The sequence below is a fragment of the Lissotriton vulgaris genome, chromosome 1_2, assembly GCF_964263255.1.
Source record: "Lissotriton vulgaris chromosome 1_2, aLisVul1.2, whole genome shotgun sequence".
In the NCBI taxonomy this organism is placed as follows: Eukaryota; Metazoa; Chordata; class Amphibia; order Caudata; family Salamandridae; genus Lissotriton; species Lissotriton vulgaris.
Genome location: NC_141686.1, coordinates 158,746,647 through 158,769,044, shown reverse-complemented (window position 1 = coordinate 158,769,044; position 22,398 = coordinate 158,746,647). Strand labels below are relative to the sequence as shown.

At 48.8% G+C, this 22,398-nt stretch overlaps 1 protein-coding gene across 7 annotated transcripts in view; it reads right to left on the bottom strand.

The window, feature by feature from the left end:
• The window catches only part of PRDM4 (PR/SET domain 4), a 209,032-nt gene that overhangs the window by 71,713 nt on the left and 114,921 nt on the right, over positions 1 to 22,398 (bottom strand). For all 7 annotated transcript variants that reach the window (XM_086953018.1, XM_086953021.1, XM_086953020.1 and 4 more), the window contains 3 exons: positions 5,913 to 5,998; positions 4,780 to 4,907; positions 1,125 to 1,439 (listed from right to left, as the gene is read on the bottom strand). In XM_086953018.1, coding sequence (XP_086809144.1) covers positions 1,125 to 1,439; positions 4,780 to 4,907; positions 5,913 to 5,998 — 529 coding nt within the window. The remainder of the gene's footprint in view (positions 1 to 1,124; positions 1,440 to 4,779; positions 4,908 to 5,912; positions 5,999 to 22,398) is intronic.

The following is a 22,398-nucleotide window of genomic DNA, read 5'->3' as shown; positions in this document are numbered from 1 at the left end:
ACTTTGTCCTTTCTAAGTTCCTCTTTGGGATCAACGCACAAACCTTCTGAAAAACAACCTTGCTGGTCTCCATCACTTCAGCCCATATGTGTAATGAGAAACAAGCATTAGTCTTAGCGACTAAATATTATTTTCATTTTTAAATGAAACCGCCTGATTAGCACATCATTTACCCTGTAATGTAGTTTCTCTGCAAGGTGGTTTAGTATTTCGATATAAATCAAACCACTTTTATGTTAGCTTATCAGTGTGCAATTTCTTGCCTTGCACCCATCACATAGCATTCCAGATACTTTGTGCTTAGCTAGTGTAACGAAGTGTAATGTAGCAGTCTAAGTGCATTGCCATGCACATATCCAGCACTAAACCTCACCTGTTGCAGAACTGCCCATATGGAAAACCTAACAACATCCATATTCCTCCAACCACAGCCTAGACAATGGCTCCCATTCCCCTCACAGCTCATCAGTCTGCCAAACAGTAAGGGTGAATGGGGTTTAAGGCATATATTGTGCCGGCCACAAACACTCAACGGTAAGCTGAAGAATAATTTCGGTACCATGATTATGATCTGTATCCTATCAACACAGGTGGAAGATTCCATGTCTGCCAGCAAATGTTTCTTAATTTTGAACACTGGCACAGTGTAGTGCCATGCCCCGGAGGAGGGTGGGGGGGTTAATGACCATACTGTATGGCCCAATGCACTGTACTTATTAGCAGAGCATTCAAAGCAATGTCTGTGGCTGTGCTACTCATGTGCTAGGAGTCAATTCTTGGAAATCTACTGACTGATGTGTCAGGCAAAATACACACAAATACAAGTCACTGCACAGATTTATGATTGAAATGATAAAGAAACATGAACTAAAATGTTAACACGTTGACACAGATCACTATTGCAACAGTGGCACCCTTCAGGTAAATCACAATTGCACCTTTCAGGTCAATCAATCACATTTTCCATATTGCAAACAGGGCCAATATTCTGTGGCAGAGTCTGATTTTGGCATGTGCAGCATGTTAATTTCCTGGGACCACGCGGTCTAGAACTCAACTCTAGGAATCTATATATGTATGTGTATTTTTCAAAGATTAATAGGTCTTTATGAGACACAAGGTACCTGTGTGTATCCTCAGGTGTGTGCGGAGGTTGCTGGGGTCACTGAAGGCCTTGCTGCAGAACTCGCACTTGAATGGCTTCATTCCCATGTGGCCCATCAAGTGAACGTTCACTTTGGAAGGCGAAGAGAAGGCACGTTGGCACATGGGACACTTCCATTTCCTCTCTTTGGAATGGCCCGTAGTGTGATTGCTATTTTGTGTTTGTCCAGGGTCTTGGTTTTGAACATGGCTGTTCAGGTGGGTTTTGAAGTCTGCGTAGGACATGCATTCCTTCCCACAGTGACACACATGCACATCTGGTTGTTCAGGGACACCTAGAAAAAAGAATTCTATTGGTTACCAACTAGTTTGGAATAGCCCAGAAAAGTAATAGTGATGGGGAAAAGAAAGGCCTGAATTTTAGAGAGTTTAGTTTCAAGTTTCATATTTCAAGTCAACAGTTTCAATCAAACAGGAACAGTGATGTTTGGAAGTTAGCAGCATGGTCACCCATACTAATAAGGAACACCTGCACATACTTATATATGTGCATGTAAATAAGTACACGCACAGGTGGACTGTATAGAATTCAAGTGTTGCACGATTTGTAACTAATGTGGCATCCACAAAGCTCACAGATTGACCTTCTGAAATGGCAGTGAACAGATGGTAGTGGAAATCAAAAGGCAGCACCCCCCCATGACAATAAAAGTCAATCACATTCAGAGAAAGAACTACCAGAATACACCTTCCTCTGTTAAGGAGACAAGACTGTATGTAGGGTTCAGCGAGCCAAATGTCAACTATTACCCATCTACCTCATGCTTCCTTAAGAACTCAGCCAACCGGCTGTCTGATGAACTGAAGAATGCATTGCTTGAGATGTGCTAATGGCACTTTTAAAAACATGGTGCATGGTAATTAACAGATACCTTTCATTTCAGGTTCACTGGGTAGTGAAGTGCCCTGCAACTGGAATGGTAAATATGTTTAGGATTTACTTCTATTTATGACACATTGCTAAATCGGTGTATTTCATTTTCACTAATTTAAACAGTTTTATCCAATCAATGAATATGCAATTCCCAAATGACAATTTACTGCAGGTACAATCTTGAACACAATATTGTAAAGTGCTTGGACTCAATCATGAAGTTATAAACTGAATTTTCCAGCCATTCCCTATATGGCTATTATAAAGATGAATGCATGCCACACCTACACTGCATTTAAGTTAGTTTTCCTATGTGCATCTTCTTGCCTTGCAACATCACGTATCATCTCAAATACTTTGTGTCTAGCTAGTGTAGTGGAGCATTCCTGCGTACATATCTAGCACAAATCATCATTTGCTGCTGAACGGTCCATTTTCAATGGAAGTTCGAGCAAGCACAGCCAGTGTCTGTACAAGCCTCCGTTAGGAGTTTCCTATCAACTTTTGTATCAAAGTTTTAAATTCTGCACCCACATGAAGCACTGTGGTACTCCCCTGGGAAACCAACCAGATGAAAACAACAATACTTACATTTGCTAACAATTATTGCGTAATAATATTTACAAAGTCTAATTGTGGTTTGTGAGAACACACATGCATTTGCTTTCAACTATTGACCCAGACATGCCCAGGTGCCTATAAGCAGTTCCTTATTTTCGACCCTGGCAGGAGAAACAGGTAATGTCACATAAAACCTCCTGAACACCCAGACAAATGTATGCTGACTCTGAACCATTTATCAATCAATCAGTACTTGTAAAATGCAAATTATCACTCGTGAGGGTATGCAGGTGCTGGGTTTAGTCGAAAAGCCAAGCCTTGAGTGTATTCCTGAAGTCCGTAATCGAGAGGGATGTTTGGAGGTGGAAGGGGAGAGCGTTCCAGGACTTAGTAGTGAGGTGGAAGAAGGAGGGGCCTCCACTGTGGCTACGGCAAATGTGCAGTCTGTGCGAGGGATGCAGAGCTAAGATTTCTGGATGGTTGGTGGAAGTTAAGGCGATTGTTCATGTATGCCGGTTATTGGTCGTAGAGGACTTTGTAGGTGTGTCTATCTTGAATTGGCATCTTTTCTGAATGTGGAGCCAGTGGAGGTTTCTCAGGTGTGGGGTGATACGGATCAGACATGTATGCTTTGTCCTTGTGTCATATACAAAATGTTATATACGAGCACATCAAAATCCGTTTTTTTTAAATTGATGTAAGGTAGTTTCTTTCGGACACCAAACTAAATAGGCAGTGCACCACAAATCTTTTTCTAAAACAATACTTTAACATACTGGCCTGGCATTTTCAGATTTAAAATGCTCCCCACCAAGATTACGCTTTCCACAACACCAGGTAACTGCTAGCAGTCATTATTTCCCCATCAATTTGACTGCACTTTTCTTGCTTGCACATTATGTTATGTTAACAGACATTTATAGAGCGCAGCGATCACTCCGAGGAGCATCATGGCACTATACGGATCACTTGGTAGACAAGGTAACTGAGGGTAAAAATTGGATTAGATGAGTGCTATGCATTGTATTTCAGGTGCCTTAACACCATCGCTGCTTGAGATATTTATCTCCTGTGCTGGACCATAAAAAAAACTGGTGTGGTCATGACGAGCTCAGCTCGTCATGAGCACAGGAGCACTGTGCCTCATGACGAGCTGAGCTCGTCATGAGCACCGAAGAGTTTAAAAATCCAAGTCTTCAGGGCCTTCCTGGACAAAGATTCTGATTGGATAAGGCGAAGGAGATTGGCACTAAAGCCTGGAACCAACTCTCCAATCACTAAAATTGATTATCCCCCTTCTGAACACTGGAAGTTTTAGTAAATTGGTGTTGGATGATCTAAGAGTGCGAGATGAAACATAGCGCGCAAACCTGTGCCAAAGGTAGTGAGGGCCCGAGGAGTGGAAGATTCTAAAGGTGATTATGAGGATCTTGAAGAGGATTATTTTATGAATTGGTAGCCAATGTAGTGCTTCAAGTGCAGCCGAGGCGGATGGCTTCCTGGGCCATTTTAGCACAAGGCAGGCAGTTTCATTTTGTACCATCTGTAATTTGTTTAAAACTGACTTGTTGGCACCTGCCTAGAGGCTGTTGAACTAGTCCAGTCTAGATGTAATTAGGGGCACTGCAACCGCTTATCTGTAGCAATATCTCATCTGGTGATGGTGGATGCATAAGACAGTGGGCGGGCACGCCATCCGACAAGAGTCCGTGGTCACAGAAGTAGGAGGGAATCTCTAGGTGAGGTTGAGTTCTTCCATATTAATGTAGTTATCTGCAAGTCTTCATAAGGTTACTCTTGAGCACTGTACAGCTCGTTACCATGGTTATTGTGTCTAGAAGAAGAATTGGGGTTGAGAGTGTTACATTTTTAAAATGTTACTTTAGTCTTCTTTAATCATCACCGTAAAGGGATCTTTTTCTGGGAGTTCATAATCTAAATTGTAAATTTAAGAATGATGTTATGTGTATACCATCAAATACATGCATTCAGTAAATTCTTAAGCACTCCACTTTTTGGTAAACATTCCATAAGAGAAGGGGGAAAAGCACAACAACGTGGTGAAATGGGGAAAATGACCTTCAAATCTAGGTCAGCTTGAAACCCTACTGAGCTAAGCTGCTATATCACAGCTCATCTCTAGTAGCAGAATGTTCCTTTCTTTCTAACTTTTCACTTACCAATATGTCTTGCATAATCACGACTGTAGTAGAAGAGAAGCTCCTGCTCCGGTGCAATATCCCGAGAGGTGCAAAAGTATATCATTCGGTCATGGGGATAGGCCACTAAATTCTGCTCCGCTGGGTTCCTAAAAAAGGAAGCAGGGCAAGGACAGGCATATGAATGTAGTTGCCAACATTGAGAGGCATCACACCAACACTAATAAAATTACATGGAGTCAACAGGGACGAAACCAGCCTAGCATCCTCAGGACACTCCGAGAGGCTCACAAGAACACTGCAGAGTCCCTGAAGCAACAGAACAGAGAGCTCACTCCAGGGCCAGAAGTTCAAGTGGAAAGGCTATAGTAGGGCAGGGTGCAAGGCAGAGGACCAGAAGACTAGCACTAACAGCAAGCCATGCTAAATAAATACTCATATTCATTCAAATGAATATCTGCTTCACATGGCACGCCAGATGTTGGGCAGAATATACAGTTTGCATGGTACTGCAGGATTCTGGCAGTGAATGAGGATTCATGGCAACCCTAGTGCTGGGTAGTGTGTAGGTTTGCATGCTATGCCTGGTGCTTGGTAGTCTTTGAGGGACACATGACAACTGGAGTCATGCTGTGTGTGAGGAACACATGGCACACCTGCTGCTGGGTAATCTGAGGGGTGGACCAACCTGCATTTGAACAGCCTGCAGGTCTGCATTGTACATGTGGGGCTCGGCAGCGAGTGATTAACTCATGGAACACCTTACTTAGCATCATGCACATTTGTACATGTCTGGCAAGGAACACACCACGAGGGACGCATGAGAATGGTGGTGCTGGACAATGCATAGGTTTGGAAGGATACAACAGGTGGTGGGCCGTATCCTAGGGTCACCCCTGGTCTTTGACAGTGTGCACATTCATCTGGTTTTTAAAGGAGTTAATACTAAGCTGCTAATGGACCGTGTCATGCTGGGCTGGTTACTCTTGGTACCGGCTATTCATAGGAAGGACATACAGGTGAAGTGCGTGTTGGAAACGACTGCATATGCAATGAAGATGTCCTGAAGAGCCACATGTGTGCTGCAACGAAGCTTAAGAAGAAAGCCTCATACACGAGATGACGACTGCGCCAACGGAGTTGTGGTTGCTCACCTGGCTTTGCGCACAAACATCATCCAGTTGCACTCATTCTCGTCGGCTGTGATTATGCAGAACTCCAGAACATTGTTGTAATACATCTACAACACAAAGGAAACAAAAGAAGCTCTATTCACTGTAATCTCTAGTATTAGATAGTGGTCTTGCGTTTATTATTATTTTGTCTGACCTTTCTTCCTTTCTTTCTTCCATCCTCACTTTATCTCTCCTTCCTCCCTCCCTGCCTCCTTTCCTTCCTGCCAGGGAACTCAACTGCCAGGCAGTGACACCTTGACCGACCTGCTTTGCAGGAAATAATTACATTTAGTGTTTTCTTCCGATATCCCTTCAGAGAATGAGAATACGATTCCCATGCAAACCCCCATTCCACAGCGGGTTTCAAGAAGAGACCCCAGTGCTCCACAGCTGGATTCTTTACCCAATAAAATCAGGCTCGGCTTTTCCGGGTGCAGAGACGCCTGATAATTGTACAGAGCAGAATTCTACGTATTAATTAGGGTTCCCACAGCTTGTAGTCATGGCCTAAAAACAAGCATATGCCCTCCCATCCCATCGTTCCAGCAAATAACTTGTACAGAACTTCTGGGCAACAGCTTCATCAGTTGCATCGGTCCAAGAGAAGGCTTCCAATAAATTATCCTTGCAGAACCCATGTTGCTGGCTCACTAATGACTGACTGGAATGAGCTTTTGGAAGGATACGATGCTGTCTTTCAACTGGGGGGGGGAGTTTGAAGGACTATAAAGTCTGCGACTGAACTCTAGTGTCATAAGAGACTATCAGCATAGCAATTACTACTATATTGCCTGTGAGAGTCATAAGCACTGATGCTTCTAAATTCTGAAATGAGCTGTTCTTTCAAGGTAGAATTTCAGGGCCTTTGCAATGTGAAGAGCATGCAATATCTCATCATGCGTGGAATAGGACAAATTATTTCCTAATTTAAATGCAATGCATCGGAAAGCCGGCTATTAGTTGTGAAGGATGTGAGTCTTTCACAGGCAAAAAGCCTGTAACTGTCTTTTTAATGGGAACCGAGGGTAGCATTTGACTCTCTTAGGGAAGCAAAGCAGTCCAAGCCTTACTCAGGAGAAGTGACCTGGGCTACAGTGCTTAATTTGAGCCGGTGGTTTCCGGTATTCGGCACCAGTACTTAATTGTCAACACCGGAGCTTGTGACAGTCTGTCACAAGGTCGTGCTGTCTGGCTAATTTATGGATGACCACAACAACAGTTAATTATGAATTCAATATACATTAAAAATTACTATTATTTGCCTCCCAAGCCATTCTTATAGCTTTGGGTGCCTGAACTAGTCTGATGTGTCACACTTGTAGGAGTGTGATAGTTCGCAGTTGTGTTGCTACCATCATTGGCAGCATAGCAGGAGCAATGTATGGTGAAAGCGGCAGTGGCCTCCTGACGAGAGCTGTAGCAGTTTTTTTTAAATTAAGCACTGAATGGCTAGTGACTTCAACTCGCTGGTACGCAGCAACAACAACACTCAATAAATCATTATTCAAGTCTGTACTTTTTCTTTTGAAAAGGAAAATTACCTTTTTTTTTGTAAGTTTTCAAAAACCTTTATTGTATATAAAAGTGTACGGTACATTAGTGCAATAAATGACATTGTGATCTCGGGCCCCGAGATCGCCGATTCCGAGACGATCTCTCACCTCTGTTACCACATCGCACCTTATCCAGTCCGGGTAGACGCGTAGAGTCCCCAACAACAGCGTCCCTGACGACCGGCCTCCCGCCCCTCTCTCCTTTGCAGGAACCAATCAGAGGTAACGAAGGACCGGAAGGGATACCCCGTGAACCCGGAAGTCCCGCCTCTCCACCGACGGCCGGACACAGAAAAGCCGGAAGGGAAGACACAAGCGTCGTCGAAGGATTGTGGCAGGAGCTTTCGGCTGGACCGGTGACGGACGGAGAAGACGGGAACGGAGAACGCGAGGAGTGGTCCGAAGAGTGGTGGAGTCCCACGGAGGTGGCTGGAGAGCGGCCGTAACTCGGAGGAGAGTTACGGCGGAGCGCGTGAGTACCAGTTACTCCCTCGAGCACGCTAGGTGCCCGTGTACATAGTTAGAAACCCCTCCCAGTGTAAATTGTTCCCGCTATCCTAGGCACGTCACCAGTAGGCACTAGTTAGGTTGTAAATACGCACTTCACACTGTATAAAGAGCACCCCTCTCCCCACCTCCCTGAGCACTTTCACTCCTTTCCCTTCCTTGACCCCTACCCGTACCGCCCCCACTCCCCCTTCGGTTCCCCACACTCCCGGGTAAACGGTGGAGGTACCGGATCTCGAGTCCAAGCACAGCTAACGGCTCCCTCTTTTCTCTTGTTTGCCCTCCGAGGTGTTCTCCGACCACAGCGAGGCAGCTACACCCAAGACCCGGACGACCCTTGGACCCTCATCCCGCCCGGACAACAGAGAAGACGACGTACACCTCTTCCTGGGTGTTGGACCGGACTCTCCTACTGTCCCCGTACAACCTTGTATAAAACCCCAATAAATCACTATCGCCCACTATATCCGGCCTCCTCGCCTGCTTTACCAGTCCGCCGACCGCCCACGATTACATCTGGTGTCAGAAGTGGGATCAACTGGAGGAATGGAGGCCGTGATGAAAAGGATGGCGGAATCCCAAGAACAACTGGGCAAGTTAATGGAGCAGTTCCTCAAAACTGCTGAGGTCGATCGGGGACAGCTCCATGATGTCTTAAAGGGACAGGGAACCTCCCACGACCAGGCTATGGGGAAACTGACCGATGTCTTGGGTCAACCGCGCCCGATGTCCTCCCTCCCTTCAGTGGTACTTCAGAAATACGTACCGGGGGAGGACCCTGATTTTTTCTTTACCAACTTTGAACGGCTAGCCCAGGCCGCCACATGGCCTTTAGACCGGTGGGCTCATTATCTAGGGCCCCTGCTAACGGGGGATCTACAGGCTGCCTACCAGCAAGCGAACATTCAAGGCAACACCCCATATGACGACGTAAAGAAATGCATTCTTGAACGGCTGGGCATAGATGAGGAAACCTACCGAGTACGTATACGCCAAGTGAAAGAAGGACCCCCAAGAGACTCCCAGGGCCCTCTCCTTCCGAATCAAAGACCTCGCCAACTGCTGGCTGAAACCCGACACCTCTACTAAAGAGAATATCTTAGAAAAAATCTACCTGGAACAATTCCTGTCGTCTTTGCACCCAGGCACGCAAAGATGGGTACGCCAGCATGCCCACCTGACCCTAGACACAGCAATAGAAATTGCAAGCGCTTATAGCAGGGCCCAGGAGGCCCAGAGAGGAAAAGACGATCACCCCCACAAACCACATCCTCCTACAGGACTACGACCTCCTCGTCCCCTATCCCAAGAAGACCTGACCCTCCTCTCTTTTTCCCCACCCCGGTGATGCATCGTCCTGTTAATCCCGGACCACAATGCTATAGCTGTGGCGGATTCGGTCACATCGCCAGGAATTGTCCACACAAGGAAGAGCCGATGGAAGTGGGTCTGGCACGTAACTATGTGTGTTCCGTACCGGGGGCCCCACCTCCCCCTTTCCGACATCCTGTGAACTTTGATGGACAAACCCTCATGGCCCTTACGGACACTGGGTGTCGACAGAGCGTTCTCAGACCTCAAGACCTATCGCACCCAGTCAAACCTTCGTCCGGCATTGTCGCCATCCAGTGTGTGCACGGGGATACAAAAAGATACCCCACCACCCAAGTAATGGTTCAGCATGAAAAGGATCCCGGTACAGCTCTCACGGTGGGACTGATCCCCGCCCTACCCGAGCAGGCGATTCTAGGAAGCGATTACCCCGGATTGCTGCATGACACCACGGAATCCCTGACACACTGGTGGGAAGAAGCTCCCTTCTCAAAGGGATTGTCCTCCCCCATGCAGACCCGTAAACCACTAAAATCCAAAGCACAGAAGAAAAAGGAGAAAAGAGAATATACCGGCGCCTACCCAGTGATACCGGATGAACACCCCTGGCAGACGGACCGTGAATTCCGGGCAGCACAACAGGAAGACCCTCTGTTGCAGGAAGCCTGGGGAAGGGCAGTGGACCAAGAGGACCCCCTTACCGTAGGTCCCTACTTCTTTAAGAAAAACGGCCTTCTGTACCGAAAAGGGGGGATCCAACAGAAACCCCAACTCCTAGTACCCGGTCCCTTTCAGGAGAAAGTGCTCTTCCTAGCACATAGTCATCTTCTGGGAGGGCATTTCGGAGAAGAAAAGACCAGCCAAACAATCCTGGACAAGTTTTATTGGCCTGGGATTCACCAACACGTTAAAAAGTTCTGCAAAGAATGTCCGGTCTGCCAAAAGCATAGTAGATACCGACCCCCTAGGGCCCCACTGCAACCCCTTCCCATCATTGACGTCCCATTCAGCAGAGTAGGGATGGACATAATCGGACCCCTATTGCCGTCCCGGAGCGGGTGTCGTTACGCCCTGGTTATTGTTGACTATGCCACCCGCTTCCCTGAAGCCCTGCCTCTGAGACAGCCCACCACCCAGAACATTGCGAAGTCCCTCATTTCTGTATTCACTCGGGTGGGTTTTCCCAGGGAAATTCTAACAGATCAGGGTACTCCTTTTGTCTCCTCTCTGATGAAACAGGTATGCGCCAACCTGGGGATCAAACAAATTCGAACCTCGGCATACCACCCGCAAACCGACGGATTAGTCGAGCGGTATAATGCCACCCTAAAACAGACCCTTAAGAAACTGCTGGGTTTAGAAGCCAAGAGGTGGGAAGATATGCTACCCCTTGCCCTGTTTGCTATCCGTTGTGCCACCCAAAGTAGCACCGGGTATTCACCCTATGAATTGTTATATGGGCGACCCCCTCGTACCCTGCTAGATATGGCCCAAGAAGCTTGGGAAGCAGAACCAGACCGTACTCGGCCCCTTCCAGAATACATGGAGAACCTGAAAACCCACCTAGCCATCATGAGAGATATAGTAAGCCAGAACCTCGAGAGTGCCCAGAACAGGCAAAAAGGGCAGTATGATAAAGGCACCAAACCCAGAACCTTCTTGGCAGGGGATCTTGTGTTACTTATGTTACCATCCTCCGATCAAAAACTCCTGGGACAGTGGCAGGGTCCTTATAGCATCCTACGTCAGGTGACCCCGGTCACTTACGAGCTAGACATAGATCCCATTCGTGGAGTAACTCAAATCTATCATGTTAATCTTCTAAAAAAATGGGAAGGCCCTCGTCCCGTCTTAAGTGGGTCGGTTAACACAGGTCCCCTCTCCTTCACCCCTTGTATCGATCCAGACATCACCCCACAACAGAGACAGGAACTCGAAACAGTCCTTCTTCCATTGCGACAGGTGTTTTCCTCCTCCCCGGGACACACCACCATCACTGAACACACGATACAGACTATTCCCGGGAAGGTAATACGACAAAGACCATACAGAGTCCCCGAGGCCCGCAGGGAAGTAATACGACACGAAACGGAACAAATGCTGAAGATGGGTATCATCGAACCCTCGGTATGCGAGTGGAATTCCCCGATAGTACTCGTACCCAAACCGGACGGATCTGTCCGATTTTGTATTGATTTCCGGGGGGTAAATAAAATATCCTCCTTTGACACATACCCCTTACCCCGCGTCGACGAGATGGTCGAACGCATAGGGAAGGCCCAATATATCTCCACGCTAGACCTCTGTAAGGGGTATTGGCAAATCCCCCTCCGGGAGGAAGATAGAAAAAAGACGGCCTTCTCCACCCCTGATGGGTTATACCAATTCCTAGTCCTTCCTTTTGGGCTTCATGGCGCCCCAGCCACATTCCAACGGGCCATGAATAAAATCCTACAACCGCACTCACTATATGCTGGCGCATATCTTGATGATATCGTGATTTACAGTGACAGCTGGACCCATCATTTAGAACACCTATACCAGGTCATCACCTCCCTAGGGACTTATGGATTTACCATTAATCCCTCCAAAACCACCCTAGCAGCACAGACCGTGAAGTACCTAGGCTACCCCCTGGGGGAAGGCTTGATCAGACCCCAGGAAAGCAAAATCGAAGCCATACAGTCCCTCCCCTTCCCTCAGAGCAAAAGAGACCTTCGTGCTTTCCTGGGACTCTTGGGTTACTACCGACGGTTCGTCCCCAACTTCTCCCAAAGAGCGGCCCCCCTCACTGACCTCCTAAAAAAATCAGTGAAAACGGACACCCTCCTCAGATCCCCTACGGTAGAGTTGATGCAGGCATTCTCCGACCTAAAGAACGCTCTGACCTCCCATCCCGTGTTAGTAAGTCCAGACTATACACTGCCCTTTATATTACAGACAGACGCCTCCGAACAGGGACTCGGGGCGGTCCTATCACAAAAAGACCCCCAAGGAAATGAGAAACCTATTCTCTTTCTTAGCAGAAAACTGTTCCCCCGTGAGAAAAACTACGCCGTGGTAGAGAAAGAAGCCCTGGCCATCAAGTGGGCGGTAGACAGCCTCCGTTATTATTTGGAGGGGAGGCAATTTACCATCTACACCGACCATGCTCCCCTGGAGTGGATGGCGCGGAACAAGGGCCACAACGACCGAGTCCTCCGCTGGTTCCTATCCCTCCAACCGTACCACTTCACCACTGTACACAGGAAGGGCTTAGAGCAAGGTAACGCGGACTATCTTTCTCGATACCCTGTGTCCGCAGAGGGTACAAGAAAGACAGCTAGGGGAAGGGAATGTGATCTCGGGCCCCGAGATCGCCGATTCCGAGACGATCTCTCACCTCTGTTACCACATCGCACTTTATCCAGTCCGGGTAGACGCGTAGAGTCCCCAACAACAGCGTCCCTGACGACCGGCCTCCCGCCCCTCTCTCCTTTGCAGGAACCAATCAGAGGTAACGAAGGACCGGAAGGGATACCCCGTGAACCCGGAAGTCCCGCCTCTCCACCGACGGCCGGACACAGAAAAGCCGGAAGGGAAGACACAAGCGTCGTCGAAGGATTGTGGCAGGAGCTTTCGGCTGGACCGGTGACGGACGGAGAAGACGGGAACGGAGAACGCGAGGAGTGGTCCGAAGAGTGGTGGAGTCCCACGGAGGTGGCTGGAGAGCGGCCGTAACTCGGAGGAGAGTTACGGCGGAGCGCGTGAGTACCAGTTACTCCCTCGAGCACGCTAGGTGCCCGTGTACATAGTTAGAAACCCCTCCCAGTGTAAATTGTTCCCGCTATCCTAGGCACGTCACCAGTAGGCACTAGTTAGGTTGTAAATACGCACTTCACACTGTATAAAGAGCACCCCTCTCCCCACCTCCCTGAGCACTTTCACTCCTTTCCCTTCCTTGACCCCTACCCGTACCGCCCTCACTCCCCCTTCGGTTCCCCACACTCCCGGGTAAACGGTGGAGGTACCGGATCTCGAGTCCAAGCACAGCTAACGGCTCCCTCTTTTCTCTTGTTTGCCCTCTGAGGTGTTCTCCGACCACAGCGAGGCAGCTACACCCAAGACCCGGACGACCCTTGGACCCTCATCCCGCCCGGACAACAGAGAAGAAGACGTACACCTCTTCCTGGGTGTTGGACCGGACTCTCCTACTGTCCCCGTACAACCTTGTATAAAACCCCAATAAATCACTATCGCCCACTATATCCGGCCTCCTCGCCTGCTTTACCAGTCCGCCGACCGCCCACGATTACAGACATCCAATACAAATAACAGATAGTAGTTAAGGCTAGTGGCACCTTCCCGTACAAGTTAGGTTTCGTCCATAGGATCCGAAAGTCATGAACACAAACATATTTATTTAACCCCCCCCACCCCCGCATAATTGGCATTCATTATATCAAGGAACCTAGTGCCTGTAGGTTATGATCAAGAAACTAACAGTATGACAGGTGTAACAGTGGGTAAGATTGGTGTTGCCTGTGGCGTGTCCGTGCCAGGCATCTGTGAGAGGACTGCGGTAGGTAGCAGTGAGTGCGTCCCGCTGTTGGTACATTCCATTCTACTGTGTGAGACAGTGTGAGCGGTGTGATCATGTTACATGTGGCTAGCCGTATTCGTTGCAGCGAGTCTGTGGATGATACGTCAGGGTTAGCGTGATATTTGTGTGTCTGTGGTTAGTGTATCCCTTGTTTCACCCGATTCTATACCTTCCTCCTCCTGCTGCCTAAGAAGATAGGCTGTGAAGGGGCCCCAGATCTCTTTAGGGCGCGATTTATTTTTGTGGCAGTAGTTCTGCATAGTTGTGTAGTTGGTCTTGCCACGTGGTCATGGTGGATATCCAAGCCTTGAATTTGGAGGCCCGGCCCGGCCCCATCTACACGCCACTTGGCGCTTTGCTAAAAGTAGGCTTAGTGCCAAGAATTGTTTGTGTGTAGTCGAAATGGTGTGCGTTTGGCCCAGTAGCGCTACCAGCGGGCATGGCGTGAGGTCTATTGACCAGCATTTCGGATAAACCCACGAAGACCTCAGTCCAGTACGTGGCAACTGCAGGGCAGGTCCATGCTAGGTTTAGAAAGTCTGCCCCTTCTCTACCGCAGCAGTAGCAGCAGTCATTGTCTCGCAGGTGGAATCTATGTAGCTTGGCCGGGGTGTAATAGAGGCGGTGCAAGAATTTAAAATGGACCAAGCGTAACCGGGCATTGCCAGTCACTGCATTTGTGTGATTGCAGCTGATCTCCCATTGCTCGTCCGTCAGTGGGGCATCAAGATCTCTATCCGAGTCCGCGCGTGCTCGCAGTGTAGTGGACAGTGGTGCGTTCTGCACGTGCTTGTTAAGTAGTGACACGACGTGCTGCGGGGCATCTTTCTGGATGTGTGCATGTAAGGGTGCCAAAGTGTCGGGTTCGTCAGGGAAATTAGGGGTGACTGCTCGCACATTTTGGCGCAGTCGGGTGTATAAGAATGTGTCCATTATTGTGGGGGTACGGTCCCCCAAAAATTGGTGAGATGTACGGAATTGGCCCTGGAGATAATCATCCCCCTCAGCCCCCCCAAGTGTGGTAAGCCAGTTTAGTCAACATTTTGCGTCCGATTTCTTCGCAGGTTACCCGTAGACGGGGGTCTTTCATCAGGGTCATGCAGGGCGAATAAAGGAACAGGGATCCCATGGCGTTGGCAAGGCGTTTCCACGCCATCACCGTACAATCTACCATGGAGGGATCGCGCTCACTCTCTCGCACTATCGTGTAGATGTACCCGGAGGCTTTCTCGGGTCTCATGTGACCGTCCTCAACCGCTAGGTGCGCCATGTACGGTGGAGGATGGAATCAATAGGCGGCAAAATGACCTTGAGCACAGTCGTAGTACCGCTCAAAGTTAGGGACGTGTGAGAAGTTGGCCTGATATGTAGTGTTTCCAATTCTGGAACCACTGGGTATCAGTCCAAACAAACCCCAAAGATGTCAGGTTGTAAGTCAACCTTGTTAGACAAGCTATCCTAGTGGTAGCATGGACTAAGCAGCCTTAAAGGCTTAACTTAAGAGGTCGTGTTAAGCGAGCTGTTTTACCACATACAATCCTGTAATCAAATGAAAGGACACCACACAAGTATATATTGTAAAAATATATGTATTTATTTCTAAATTACTCCCCAGTACTCTTTATGAGGAAAGGGGCACAAGCGTTAAATCAAAAGCACAGTAAAACATATAAAGTTGCACAATTATGGATGAGGGCGGGTGGCCACTCAGACCATATACTAAAAAAATGGTATAAGGAACACTTATCGAACAGTGGTTAGGCCTAGGGCCTAGAGATTCGCTGGGAGCAGTCAGGACTAGCAATGCTGAAGTCGGGAGTAGCCCACAGGAGACGGGTGCAGCACGGAAAGTGCGGCGCGCACCAATGCAATGTCAATGGTGCGTAAAAGTTAGATAAAGTGAATTAAAAGATACTTCCGCTGAACCTAGAGGAACCAAACTTTAGACACAGACCCTAGAGGTGTGTACCAGTGTAAGGACACCGGCGTTGCAAAGTTACCTCACCCACAGGCCGTGGGTGTACAGGGTCGAAGTGGCGTCGGGTTCTGTCACGCAGGCTCTTGGTGCTTGGAGCTGTTGCAGCTGCAGGCGATGTGAAGCAGAAGTGTCCGGTGGATCCAAGGGTGGATCTGAAGTGGTGAAGACCTGAAAGCAGAGGGGACAATGTTCAAAGTCACTGACCAGTGACCACCGTGGAACCAGATTGGAACCAGGCAAAGTCGGGTGCAAACAGGTGATCAGGGGTTGCTTCTCTCTGCAGCTGCGTAGACACGAAGAAGTCAAGGACGTCCAGGAGTCGTTCACGAGCTGTCCCTCGAAGGCTCTAGCTGATGGCGGTGTCGGCAACTCGATTGAAGCAAACAAGCCTTGGCTAATGCAAGCCACGGGGAAAGTGAAAAAGGCTTATTACTCGGACCAGCAAGGTCAGAGCGGGTACTCCTTTCTACAGGAGCGAGGGCAGGTCTGGAGCAACCAGACCCACAGTGTAAATCGTAGGTTTCGTCGCCAAGATGGCCGCTGACCACGTGACAAGCGGACGGGATGGCGAGTCGAGTGGCACAAAACAAAAGGGCCCCACGCAGATCGTGGAGATGCTGGAGGGCTGATCTTTGGTGCAAATGCTGCTCGGTTATGGGGCTTCTCAAACCCCAAAGCACAGAGTCGAGGGTGCCTCGGGTGCTGCGCAGTCAGCGTCTCGGGGGTCTTTCAAGATGGCCGCTCCCACGTCTCTCGGTGCCTCCACGGGTCCCTTCTTTGCAGGGACTGTGGATCGGGCTGGGAGAAGTCTGGGAAGCTGTGTCTTGTCAGGCTCTGCACTCGGGCTCCGGCGGGAGGCGGCGGCAAAGCAGACGTCGAGGTGCTGGGTGGTGCCTGTGTTCACAGGGTGGCCCCTCCTAGGCCACAAGGGAGATGCTCTTCAGTCTTCTATCATCAGAATGTCGAAGTCCAGTCGTCTTCTTAGTTTAAAGTTGAGTTCAGGATGATCTGAGTTGCATTGGCACTGCTCCCCCTCTTATTCCAATCTGAGGGGTGGATCTCCTGCTAGGTCCCTCCCCTATGGGTGGGACCAGGAAGGGGGGTGGTTACACCCCCTTTCCTTTGTCCAGGTCTCACTGGAGCTGGGGCTGGGCTGCCCCAGAACCGGTTTGACCGGATTATGCAAGGGGAAGCCTTGTGCTCCCCAGGCACTGTCTGGTTTCATTCAAACCTCCCTGCTACAATCCACTATCTCCTGTCTGGGGTGGTGTCACACCTCCCTGTGACAGGAAATCCTTTGTCCAAGCCTCCTCTGCTGAGTTTCGGTCAGCAGCAGGAGGTCAGACATGTGTCTGTGGCAGAAGCATCCATTTTGTGGATCTGAGGCTCTTTTAAAAATCAACCGCGTTTTAGCAAAAGTAACATGTCGTCCCCTCTAGAGGGGTGGAATGCTACCCCCGTCGCCAGGACTGGCGAGGGGGTAGTATTCCAAATCGTATGACACCTTACACGCCATGTTTTGATAAAGCCAAACCAAAGTTGACATATAACCGCGAGGATTATAATGCACTTAATAGTATATGGTTTGGCATTATCCCGGAACAGCTAAGGGAATTGGTCCCGACAGCTGCAGACAGGCTCAGCTCATGCTAGAGCACCATCTCACATTAAACCACGCACTCTGCCTTCAGGATTGTTAAGGCCTGCCATAGGAGTGGCTCACAGGTTTATATGTGTCCAGATAGGTTTAGATATAGGCATACTATATCTAAGCAAGGGGTGATTACACCACCTTGCCCCAGCTGAGTGATCAGCCAGTTGTGTCAATTTTAGATAGCCAGCCAGGGGTGGCAAAAGATATGCTGCAGCCCCTGGTAGGCCTTGGATGCACCTATGCCCTGGGCACCTATAGTGCTCTGTACAGGGGCTGATAAGGTGACCCAAGCCAATCTAGTTATGCACCTAGGGTACATGGAATCCATTTTACAGAGAGAGCAGATAGCCTGGGGCCCTGATTAGCAGGGAACCAGGCCAACTAAGTCGAAAACCAGCTAAACACAAGGCAAAAAATCTGGGGTAACCATAGTCAGGTAGCCGCCTTCCTACAGGACGTCAAACCCACCTTGGTGGTATGGCAGCATCAGTGTAGCCAATCCGATCCTCGCCTGTTTACCGCCCCATATGAGCAGCGACAATTGAGCCTTTAGGGCTCAAAAAAAATGTTGCCCTGGGCTATAAGGGATGTTAGTGAATAAATAAAGGAGCTTTGGGAGCACCACCATCTTAATGAGGGAGATGCGACCCGCCATTGACAGCGGGAGGTGTATCCATTTGGTGATATTTTCTGTGATTTTGTCCAAGGCTGTCCCGTAGTTGGCCCTGATCATAGTGTCCCATTGCCTGGTAACTCTGATGCCTAGGTTTTTTAGTTCATCTGTTTCCCAAACAAGGGGGTAATCTAAAAGGAACGGCTGCGTGTTGTCCGTTAAGGGGAATACAGCAGATTTGGCCCAGTTTATTTGTACCCCCGCGATACCACCAAACTTTGTTATTTTGCGTAATATGGGATTAAGGTTATCATGAGGTTTTGTGACAGAGCGTTATGTCATCCGCATATAGTGAGATGAGTAACTGTCTCTCCTTTATATGAGCGCCCTGTGATTATGGCGCTGCCTGAGTTTGGCTGCCAGTGGCTCGATGGCCAGCGCGAAAAGGACCGGGGATGGCGGGCTCCCCTGGCGAGTGCCCCTGTGAATTTCAAAGGGGGTAGAGCGTGATCCGTTCAGTAACACGGCAGCGGTCGGTCGATAGTATAGCAGTCGCACCCAGTCCAGGAAGCTAAAAGGCATCCCCATGCGTTCTAAAAGTTCAAGTAGGTAATCCCATTCTAGCGAGTCAAACGCTTTTGTAGCGTCGAGAAATATGGCGGCTGCTTCACAATTGGGGTCTATATCTTGTAATACTGCATGTAGCATGCGTAAGTTGTGGGAGGTCGCTCGGTTAGGGACGAATCGGCCTGGTCCGGCAGGACCAGTCGTTCCATCAAAAGGTTGAGGCGCGTGGCTAGGACTTTCTCTAGGATTTTGATGTTGTTGTTTAATAACGACAAGGGCCGGTATGAGTCGCACTTTTCGGGGGGCTTGCCTGGTTTAAGCAGAGATGTGATCAGGGCTTCACGCATGGAGTTGGGCAGACTGCCTTCTTCCAGTGCTGCATAATAAACCTGTTTAAGAATAGGGGCGAGTAGATGAACGTATGCTTTATAAAAATCTATCGGGAGACCGTCCGATCCGGGGGCTCGGCCAGACTTCATCGCCATGATAGCGTCAGTTATTTCATCCCGCTCGAGTTCATGGTTGAGGAATTTTTGTTGAGTAGGACCTAGCCAAGCTATGGCAGTGTCGTCTAGGTAGGTGTCCAGATTCACTGGCGTGTCTCTATGCGAAGTGTAGAGTGCAGTGTAGTGTTCTTTGAGGATAGGAAGTTGGTCGGGTAAGTTTCTGTAAATAGTGCCGTGTTAGTCTTGTAGTGTGGTGGCATAGTTGGTGAATTGGGGAGGCCTGACGAAACAAGTTACTTACCTGTAACTTTAGTTCTCCAGTATTGGTAACTTTCATAGATTCCCATTGCTTGTATCATTCCCCGTCGTCGGAATGGGAGCCTCGGTAATAAAATATATATATATATACCTAGGTAAATACACCCTAATAGGTGTAAAAAAGGTAAAAAATTAGGCCTAGGCCTCATTATCTTTTGCAGCCTATTGCTGTCATTATGTAAAAGGACCCAAAGTCCCCTTAGCAACCAATCAGATCAGCCTCACCCTGTAGAACCTTCCTGAGAAAGCTCAGAGCCTCAGATTTTCGTAGCCGTTGCTTTGCCACATAATCACCTAGCCCTAAAGTGAGCTTTCCCAGGGGAGGCGGGTGGGCGCATGGGAATCTATGAAAGTTACCAATACTGGAGAACTAAAGTTACAGGTAAGTAACTTGTTTCTTACTCCAGTATTGGAACTTTCATAGATTCCCATTGCTTGTATCAGAGTAGATAGCAGTTAGCATACCTCAAACATTTCGTGCACAGTCACAGAATCATTATAAACTAATGACATCACAGATTATAACAACCATAAAGCAGTAACAAAGCATAATAAACAAAATGTTTGAAAAAACAGGAGGGAAGAGAGGAAAGCTCACCTCTTATTGGAAGAGATTTCTCAGGACTGCCTGTCCTACAGCCGAATCCTCCTTTGCAGCCGCCTCCAGGCAGTAATGTCTCGTGAAGGAGTGCGTACTGCTCCAGGTGGCTGCTCTGCAAATGTCCTTTATGGATACCCCAGCAAACAGCGCCACTGATGCTGAGACTGACCTTGTAGAATGTGCCTTCACCTGTCCTTGTAAAGGTTTGCCTGCCGCCTGGTGGCAGAACCGGATCGCACTAGTTATCCATCTAGATATCCCTTGTTTTGACAAAGGAAATCCTTTCCTTGGGGCTCCGAAAGCCACAAACAGTTGGGGTGTCTTTCGAAATCCAGCTGTGCGTTGTAGATAGAATTTCAAACATCTCTGAACGTCCAGAGAATGAAGTGTCCTCTCAGCCTGGGTTGAAGGCCGAGGAAAAAAAGATTTCAAAATCACTGGCTCGTTAAGATGAAAGTCCGTCGGTACCTTCGGAATGAACTTGGGGTTCATCCGTAGGATAACTGTATCATTCTTGAACTGTAAGAAGGGTTCTTTGATGGTTAAAGCCTGAAGCTCTCCTACTCTCCTTGCAGAGGTGAGTGCCAAAAGAAGCGCCACTTTCCATGATAGGAACTTCAGGTCCGCTTTATGTACTGGCTCAAATGGCGGTCTCATTAGCTGGGCCAGGACCACATTCAAGTGCCACACCGGAGGTGGGGGCCTAACTGGCGGAAAAACTCTAAACAGTCCTTTCAAGAATTGTTTGATTACTCTCGCTGATAATAGAGAGGGACCCGATCTTGTTCTCCTATACCTGGAAATAGCTGCCAAGTGGACCTTGATAGAAGCATGAGCCAGACCTGCTTGTGCTAATGAAAGAATATAAGGTAAAAGTTGATGCAGAGCTGACGAGAAAGGATGTACTTTCTCCCTCTGACACCACAAATGGAACCTCTTCCATTTCGCTCTATATGTCTTATTAGTGCTAGGGGCTCGTGCCTGTGCCAAGATGGTCCTGCATTCTTCTGGGATGTTTAAATCCTTAAACTCTCTGTATTCAGGAGCCAAGCCGCCAACTGAAGCGAGCTCGGGTTCGGGTGAAGAACTTGGCCGTTGTACATCGAGAGCAGTGTCAGTTTGGGCTGCAGATGAATGGGCGGTGTCTCTGATAGAAGAAGCAGCTCCGTGTACCAAAATTGGCGAGCCCAGGCAGGCGCTATTAGTATCATCCTGCACCTGTCCATCTTGAGTTTCTTGAGGACTCGAGGAATTAGGGGAAATGGCGGAAAGGCGTAAACAAACGCGCCTGGCCAGGACATCGAAAGGGCATTCCCCAGTGACCCTCGATGGTGTTCCCTGCTTGCGTAACACCGGCATTTCTTGTTCCCCGGTGTTGCAAACAGGTCGATCGCTGGGGTCCCCCAACGGGAGAAGATGTCCTTGATCACTGCGTCCTCCAATTCCCACTCGTGCGAGACTGCTCTCAGGCGGCTTAGCGTATCCGCCTTCGTGTTGCATATTCCTGGAAGGTGTTCTGCTACGAGTGTGATGTTCTGCGCTATCGCCCATTCCCACAGTATTTGGGCTTCCTGTGAAAGCAGTGGCGATCTTGTGCCTCCCTGCTTGTTGACGTAATGCATTGCGGTGGTGTTGTCCGTCCGCACCAGGATTGCTGAATCTGTAATCCTTGGGAGGAAAGCCAACATTGCCAGTCGAATAGCTCTTAGCTCCAGAATGTTGATATGCAGACGACGTTCTTCCGGAGTCCAGTGACCACTGACCTGGAGGTCTTGCATGACCGCTCCCCAACCTTGAAGAGAAGCGTCCGTGGTAATGACCTGAGGAGCCCTTGCCGCCTTGAAACTGAGTCCCACAGTGAGGTGAGATCTTTTCATCCACCATGAAACCGACCGTTTCATCCGCTGGGTTATCGTCACCCTGTCGTCGAACGAACCTTCCACTTGTCTCCACTGAAGGTCCAGCTCCTCCTGCAGGGGGCGCATTCGCAGCCTGCAGTGCGGAATCAATTGAATACAGGATGAAATCGACCCTAGAAGAGATTTGTACATCCTGACCGTCATCCAACTTCTCTTTTGGCAACGGGTGGCTGACGATATGAGTTTCATCTGTCTCTCTTCCGATGGGAAGGCTCTGCACTCCTGAGTATTGAGTATCGCTCCCAAGAACTTCACCGTACTTGCAGGTTGAAGAACTGACTTTTCCTTGTTGAGTTGTAAACCCAGGTGAATAAAGAGGTTCAAGCACGTGTCCACTGCCCTTGATGCCTCTTGCAAGCTTGGGGCCTTCAGCAGCCAGTCGTCTAAGTACGGGA